Below are 8,245 nucleotides of genomic sequence, written 5' to 3'. Positions count from 1 at the left end.
GTTTTGGGCAGGGTCAAACACCAAGTAAATTGATATTAATTAATTTCGATTAGAGATGTCCGATAATATCGGCCGATAAATGCTTTAAAATGTAATATTGGAAATTATCGGTACCGGTTTCAAAATTATCGGTTTCTAAAAGTAAAATTTATGACTTTTTAAAACGCCGATGTGTACACGGACGTAGGGAGAAGTACAGAGCGCCAATAGCGTTCCGGCCCAGTTACATAATATCTACAGCAGGGGTCACCAACGCGGTGCCCGCGGGCACCAGGTCGCCCGTAAGGACCAGATGAGTCGCCCGCTGGCCTGTTCTAAAAATAGCTCAAATAGCAGCACTTACCAGTGAGCTGCCTCTATTTTTTAAATGTTATTTATTTACCAGTGTGACAGTCCTAACTGTCGTGCGGGTTCTCAGGACCATCCAGGGAAGACATTGTCGTGAGACGGTTTAGACTTCTTTATTATTTCAATCACAGAGTCTTTTGCGTGCTTTTCAGCAGCTGCCTTTTTTCTCACGTGAGCACCGGAATGGTTTCCTCCCGTCCGCCGTCTGCTTTTCAGCAGCACGTCGCCGTCGTTTGCGTGGCAGCAGAGGATGGTTTCCTCCCGTCCGCCGTCTTTCGCCGTCTCCTCCCTTGATGTTCACGTCTCTCACCCTTTTATACGGTCCGAGGGGGTGATTGCACTGTCCACAGCTGCGCGCTCCACGCACCTTATGTTGATTGCGGCGTCGCTCCCGCTCGCTCGTCCACCCCTCCTCGCCGCCATCTTGGAGCGGGCGCCGTCGGTCCGCCGGCCCCCCCTCCCCACAACTAGGAAGCTGGTCTCGCTTTGCTCGACATTTTTAATTCTAAGAGAGACAAAACTCAAATAGAATTTGAAAATCCAAAAAAATATTTTAAAGACTTGGTCTTCACCTGTTTAAATACATTCATTTATTTTTTTACTTTGCTTCTTATAACTTTCAGAAAGACAATTTTAGAGAAAAAATACAACCTTAAAAATAATTTTAGGATTTTTAAACACATATACCTTTTTACCTTTTAAATTCCTTCCTCTTCTTTCCTGACAATTTAAATCAATGTTCAAGTAAATGTATGCTTTTTATTGTAAAGAATAATAAATACATTTTAATTTAATTCTTCATTTTAGCTTCTGTTTTTTCGACAAAGAATATTTGTGAAATATTTCTTCAAACTTATTATGATTAAAATTCTGGCAAATCTAGAAAATCTGTAGAATCAAATTTAAATCTTATTTAAAAGTCTTTTGAATTTCTTTTAAAATTTTTGTTTTGGAAAATCTAGAAGAAATAATGATTTGTCTTTGTTAGAAATATAGCTTGGTCCAATTTGTTATATATTCTAACAAAGTGTAGATTGGATTGTAACCTATTTAAAACATGTCATCAAAATTCTAAAATTAATCTTAATCTGGAAAAATTACTAATGATGTTCCATAAATTCTTTTTTTAATTTATTGTATTTTACATGAGTTATTATTTGTACAAACATGGTGCAAAGTAATTCAGGATTTGTTAAAAAATGTTAGTGGCTAGCTAGTTAAAATGGGATATTGGGATTTCACAAGACTGTCTTAGAAGTGATCCTTTAAAAATGTTCAATTTGAAAAATGTGCACTTAGAGAAAATATAAAAATAAAGTGTTGGATATTGATATTTATCTGTTTCTATATATATTTATTGTGAGAAATCATTAAGATAATCAGTGTTTCCACAAAGATAAATATAATTAATTATTAATAATAACATAGAGTTAAAGGTAAATTGAGCAAATTGGCTATTTCTGGCAATTTATTTAAGTGTGTATCAAACTGGTAGCCCTTCGCATTAATCAGTACCCAAGAAGTAGCTCTTGGCTTCAAAAAGGTTGGTGACCCCTGATCTACGGCTTTTCACACACACAAGTGAATGCAAGCCATACTTGGTCAACAGCCATACAGGTCACACTGAGGGTAGCCGTACAAACAACTTTAACACTGTACAAATATGCGCCACACTGTGAGTTTTGTGGCATGTTAAAAAAAATAATGCACTCTATGACTTCAATAATAAATATGGCAGGGCCATGTTGGCATTTTTTTCCATAACTTGAGTTGATTTATTTTGGAAAACCTTGTTACATTGTTTAATGCATCCAGCGGGGCATCACAACAAAATTAGGCATAATAATGTGTTGATTCCACGACTGTATATATCGGTTTCGGTTGATATCGGTATCGGTAATTAAGAGTTGGACAATATCGGAATATCGGCAAAAAAGCCATTATCGGACATCTCTAATTTCGATGGGCAACTTTGAGTTATGAGCTCTGTCACAACCAGTTTTTATAAATATATATTTTTTATTTATTTGACAAAATCCAAAACAAACATTTTGTTGCTTGTGTCATGGCTGCATCTCTCCAAATGTTGCGTGAGTGACAGGAAGAAAAGCTCAAACTCGCTTGTAAATTTAGTTTGGCGTGACCTGCCGGTTTGCATGTATGAATTGCTCGACCCCGAATATAGGACTTTTTTTTTTCCTGAAGAAAAAATACCATCTAATATTCAGGTCAGTAGACTGACTTTATGCTGTTTCTGTTTCAGGGGGAACCGTTCAGGGTCTGATAACGGACGTCATGGGAAAGCGATCCCCAGTGTTGGCGTTAAGTCTGGCGCTAGCCATGGTCTCCCTTGTGGGGTACAGCCGTGAGTAGTCACTGGAATGACACACGATACTGCATCCAACGGTACACCTTCATAGGCGCTAACCTCTGCAGATTCACCAAATGACAAGGCCGCCAACGCCGCCCTGCTGGCCATCACCGGCTTCTTCATCGGAGGTCCGTCCAACATGATCAGCTCGGCCATATCAGCTGATCTGGGGAGACAGGACGCCGTTCGGGGAAGTCGAGAGGCTCTGGCTACAGTCACGGGCATTGTGGACGGGACAGGAAGTATAGGAGCTGCCGGTGGACAAGTATGTTGTCATTTTTCAAAGCCACACATAAAGGTGTGAACTCTAACTAAACAATGTCATCTTTTAGTACTTGGTGTCCCTCATTGAGAGCAAGCTGGGCTGGCTGTCTGTCTTCTACTTCTTCGTCATCATGGTAAGATTTCATATTTAAAGGTCCTATATTATACAGTTTTTCAGCAAAAGTTCTCAGGGGTCCCACAATAGTCTAGCTTTAAAGGCCTACTGAAATGATTTTTTTTTATTTAAACGGGAATAGCAGATCCATTCTATGTGTCATACTTGATCATTTCGCGATATTGCCATATTTTTGCTGAAAGGATTTAGTAGAGAAAATCGACGATAAAGTTTGCAACTTTTGCTCGCTGATAAAAAAAAAAGCCTTGCCTGTAGCGGAAGTAGCGTGACGTCACAGGAGCTAGTATTCCTCACAATTCCCCGTTGTTTACAATGGAGCGAGAGAGATTCGGACCGAGAAAGTGATGATTACCCCATTAATTTGAGCGAGGATGAAAGATTCGTAGATGAGGAACGTTACAGTGAATGACTTGAGAGGCAGTGATGGACGTATCTTTTTTCGCTCTGACCGTAACTTAGGTACAAGCTGGCTCATTGGATTCCACACTCTCCTTTTTCTATTGTGGATCACGGATTTGTATTTTAAACCACCTGGGATACTATATCCTCTTGAAAATGAGAGTCGAGAACGCGAAATGGACATTCAGTGCCTTTTATCTCCACGACAATACATTGGCGAAATGCTTTAGCTACGAGCTAACGTGATAGCATCTTGCTTTAACTGCATATAGAAACAAAAAAAGTAAACCCCTGACTGGAAGGATGGATAGAAAATCAACAATACTATTAAACCGTGGACATGTAAATACACGGTTAATGCTTTCCAGGCTGGCGAAGGTTAACGATGCTGTGCTAACGACGCCATTGAAGCTAACTTAGCAACCGGACGGCACAGAGCTATGCTAAAAACATTAGCTCTCCACTTACGCCAGCCAGCCCTCATCTGCTCATCAACACCCGTGCTCACCTGCGTTCCAGCGATCGGCAGAAGGACGAAGGACTTCACCCGATGCGTTTGGCGGCCCGGAGACGTAGGAAGTCAAGGTGAGGTCGGCGGCTAGCGCGTCTGCTCTCCAACAAAGTCCTCCTGGTTGTGTTGCTGTAGTCCGCTGCTAATACACTGATCCCACCTACAACTGTCTTCTTTGCAGCCTTCATTGTTCATTAAACAAATTGCAAAAGATGTCCAGAATACTGTGGAATTATGAAATGAAAACAGAGCTTTTTGTATAGGATTCTACGGGGTACCATAACTTCCGTTACTCTGACTTCGTCACGCGCATACGTCATCATACCGCGATGTTTCAGCCGGATATTTCCCGGGAAATTTTAAATGTCACTTTATAAGTTAACCCGGCCGTATTGGCATGTGTTGCAATGTTAAGATTTCATCATTGATATATAAACTATCAGACTGCGTGGTCGCTAGTAGTGGCTTTCAGTAGGCCTTTAATGCTAATGAGCCATGTTTGACTCAAGAAGCGCGAGTGCGCACTCTATCCACCTTTTACATAACACTGTAACTCTGCACTTTTATCCATTTTAATGGATTACATACCATAAATTCCGGACTAGAGAGTGTATGTTATAGATTATAGAGACTATATATAAGCCGCACTTACTAAATTGTAGAAGAAAAGAAAATCCATATATTCGCCGCACCGTACTATCTATACTATCGTTTTAGCTGAACAAAATATTGTCATTTCCTTGGCTAAAACTAAATTAATTTAGATGACTAAAATTTAACTAAAATCCATTTTCGTCAAGACTATGACTAAAACTACATTAAAAACTGCTCTGAAAATTTGCACTGATAGCTATGTAAGCTACTACACTAACTTTACGCTCACATTTGAACAGCAACATCATGCTATGTTAGCCTATATGCAAAGGAAAAACAAAATTATCAAACTGACAATTGGCTGAGCTTTATTTTAGGATGTGTAGCAAAGCCTTTTATTTTTTGTCTATCTAGAGGCGGGTCAGAGATGATAATCCGCATAAACAGGCATTAGGGCAGGGGTCACCAACGCGGTGCCCACGGGCATCAGGTAGCCCATAAGGACCAGATGAGTAGCCCGCTGGCCTGTTATAAAAATAGCTCAAATAGCAGCACTTACCACTGAGCTGCCTCTCTTTTTTTTAATTTTATTTATTTACTAGCAAGCTGGTCTTGCTGTGCTCGACATTTTTAATTCTAAGAGAGACAAAACTCAAATAGAATTTGAAAATCCAAGAAAATATTTGAAGACTTGGTCTTCACTTGTTTAAATAAATTCATTATTTTTTTTACTTTGCTTCTTATAACTTATAAAAAAATACAACCTTAAAAATGATTTTAGGATTTTTAAACGCATATACCTTTTTACCTTTTAAATTCCTTCCTCTTCTTTCCTGACAATTTAAATCAATGTTCAAGTAAATTTATTTATTTTTTATTGTAAAGAATAATAAATACATTTTAATTTAATTCTTCATTTTAGCTTCTGTTTTTTCGACGAAGAATATTTGTGAAATATTTCTTCAAACGTATCATGATTAAAATGCAAAAAAATTATTCTGGCAAATCTAGAAAATCTTTAGAATCAAATTTAAATCTTATTTCAAAGTCTTTTGAATTTCTTTTAAAATTTTTGTTCTGGAAAATATAGAAGAAATAACGATTTGTCTTTATTAGAAATATAGCTTGGTCGAATTTGTTATATATTCTAACAAAGTGCAGATTGGATTTTAACCTATTTAAAACATGTCATCAAAATTCTAAAATTAATCTTAATCAGGAAAAATTACTAATGACGTTCCATAAATTATTTTTTACATTTTTTCAAAAAGATTCGAATTAGCTAGTTTTTCTCTTCTTTTTTTCGGTTGAATTTTGAATTTTAAAGAGTCGAAATTGAAGATAAACTATGTTTCAAAATTTAATCGTCATTTTTTTCGTGTTTTTCTCCTCTTTTAAACCGTTCAATTAAGTGTAAATATCATTAATTATTAATAATAACATAGAGTTAAAGGTAAATTGAGCAAATTGGCTATTTCTGGCAATTTATTGAAGTGTGTATCAAACTGGTAGCCCTTCGCATTAATCAGTACCCAAGAAGTAGCTCTTGGTTTCAAAAAGGTTGGTGACCCCTGATTTAGGGAAATACTACTGTCATTACATAACATAAAAAGAGTAAATGTTGCGTAATAATTGACCTGAAACTTTACGGAGAATTCTTGCATGGTTTTGACATTACAGACAGGGGGCAGCGTTGTCTTCATTGCTCCCTTGGTCCTGAAAGATGTGGGTGCCATGTGGAGAGAGCGACAGGCACTGCACCACCAGCTGTGAGACAATTATCTTGTTTTGTGTCCTCCGTGGCATCGCTACAACACTACTTTTAAGAAAAAAGAGCTATGTGGGCAAGAGTTTTTGTTTAAACTTGTGTTTAAAGGCTGCAGTCAGCTGCGACAAAAGGACCCAGTCTTAGTATGTACATATTTTAAAATGGCTGTAAAAAGCTACAAAGGCACTGTCGTGTAACCTAATTCCGGGTTGCACATGAATGGGATGGGTTACTGTAAATACTGTAGATAACACACTAAGATTTAGTGTTTTCTAATCTGTCATTCATTAGAATGCTTTTATTACTGCTTAGACTTTACCCTTCATTCCAACTTTCTCATAGTACAACATAATGCTTTTGTCTTTGAGTCTTAAATCACATGTTTACTGTCAGTCGGCCAGTAATCAGCTGCCATTAGGAGCGCGGTTATCTTACTGGTCGTGGGGGGGTTGAAATGATACTTAAGTAGAATGTAAAAGTCAAGGAATGTGTAACAATCTGTACTTTTTAAGGCATATTTTATTTTTATTTATATGTACATTCGCACATGTTAATGTAGCATTTTGTTTTTAATAAATTGTGGTTCAATTTTGCAAAAGGAATGCCTTGCAGCCATGTTCACCCCCTGGGGCACTTTTGGTCATCACACATTCTACATTACCCTAAATTCTGCTTATTTGAAATAATACTTCGGGCCCAGGCAACAAAAAGCTGAGAAGGTCCTTTGGTTAAGAAACACCGTCATAACACATTGAAAAAGACCTTTATTGTCGCATGTACAGCAAAATGTAGTCTCTGCATTTAACCCATACTCTCTTGAGGAGCAGTTGGCAGTCATCGTGTAGCGAGTAAAATGTGTAACTTTTAGATTCCTCAAAGGTTAGCTAATTATAATTTACATTCCATTAGCCCCTCTATTAATGTGTAAGGACTAATCTTTAAAAAAGTTAAAATTAATTTACATTTTGTAGTGCTTTTTCAAGGGGTGGCCCAATTTTGTACCCTCAGGGACAACAGAGTAACTTTTTAGGGAACATAACGGTTGGTTTATAATTTTTGGAAAATTCCAAAAAATCCTCTACGAATGCGGGGAAAATTAAAATAATATATATTCAAAAATTACATTTTTAGTACTCTTTTATGAGGTGGACCCTTTTTCGGGACCGAAGGCGTTAAAGCGTAACTTTTTAACGAAAGGTTTGGATTAGTATTTTTTTTAATTCCGTCATTCCCTTTATTAGTGCCAGGAAAGTAAAATTATATAATAGTTTTAAAACATTACAATTTAGTACACTTTTATGAGGTTGACCATTTTGGGACCTAAGGGGTGTAACTTTTTTTTTACCCGTAAGGGTTAGATTATTATTCTTTAAATTCCATCATTCTCTTTATTAGTGCCAGGAATGTAAATATATATAATAGTTTTAAAACATTACCATTTTTAGTACACTTTTATGAGGTGGACCATTTTAAGACCTAAGGGGTAAAAGTGTAACTTTTTTTTTTAGATTATTATTTTTTAATCTTACATCCCTTTACTAGTGCCAGGAAAGTAAATATATGTAATAGTTTTATATCATTACATTTTTAGTACATTTTTAGGAGGTGGACCATTTGGGACCTAATGGGTAAAAGTAACTTTTATTTTTATTTTTTTATTTTTTATTCCTTCATTCCCTGTATTTGTGTAAGGAAAGTAAATATATATAATAGTTTTAAATCATTACATATTAAGTACACTTTTATGAGGTGACCATTTTGGGACCTACGGGGTAAAAGTGTACAATTTTACTGTTAGGGTTAGTTTATTATATTTCCTTCACTCCCTTTTATTTGTGCCAGGAAAGTGAATGT

General features: G+C 36.8%; 1 protein-coding gene across 2 annotated transcripts; it reads left to right on the top strand.

Annotated features, from left to right (window-relative positions):
- The first annotated feature begins 2,575 nt into the window (after window positions 1-2,575).
- On the top strand, window positions 2,576-6,993 carry LOC133661361 (sugar phosphate exchanger 3-like). Of its 2 annotated transcripts, none has more exons than XM_062064520.1 (4): window positions 2,576-2,713; window positions 2,785-2,984; window positions 3,052-3,117; window positions 6,304-6,993. In XM_062064520.1, the coding sequence occupies exons 1-4, from the start codon at window positions 2,644-2,646 to the stop codon at window positions 6,394-6,396; spliced, it is 429 nt and encodes a 142-aa protein (XP_061920504.1). In that variant the 5' UTR covers window positions 2,576-2,643; the 3' UTR covers window positions 6,397-6,993. The 2 variants fall into 2 exon arrangements, with proteins under 2 accessions (XP_061920504.1, XP_061920505.1); XM_062064521.1 differs by lacking the exon at window positions 6,304-6,993 and adding an exon at window positions 4,038-4,109.
- The last annotated feature ends 1,252 nt before the right edge of the window (window positions 6,994-8,245 follow it).

This window comes from Entelurus aequoreus, linkage group LG12, assembly GCF_033978785.1.
Source record: "Entelurus aequoreus isolate RoL-2023_Sb linkage group LG12, RoL_Eaeq_v1.1, whole genome shotgun sequence".
Taxonomy (NCBI): domain Eukaryota; kingdom Metazoa; phylum Chordata; class Actinopteri; order Syngnathiformes; family Syngnathidae; genus Entelurus; species Entelurus aequoreus.
The sequence above is the reverse complement of the archived record's forward strand: the minus strand, read 5'-3'. Positions and strand labels throughout refer to the sequence as shown.

Excerpts from the sequence above, each read along its gene's own strand:
- LOC133661361 (XM_062064520.1), top strand. The coding sequence starts at position 2,644 with ATGGGAAAGCGATCCCCAGTGTTGGCGTTAAGTCTGGCGCTAGCCATG. Across the intron at positions 2,985-3,051 it reads TAGGAGCTGCCGGTGGACAA|TACTTGGTGTCCCTCATTGA; the intron begins GTATGTTGTCAT and ends GTCATCTTTTAG. Across the intron at positions 3,118-6,303 it reads TCTACTTCTTCGTCATCATG|ACAGGGGGCAGCGTTGTCTT; the intron begins GTAAGATTTCAT and ends TTGACATTACAG.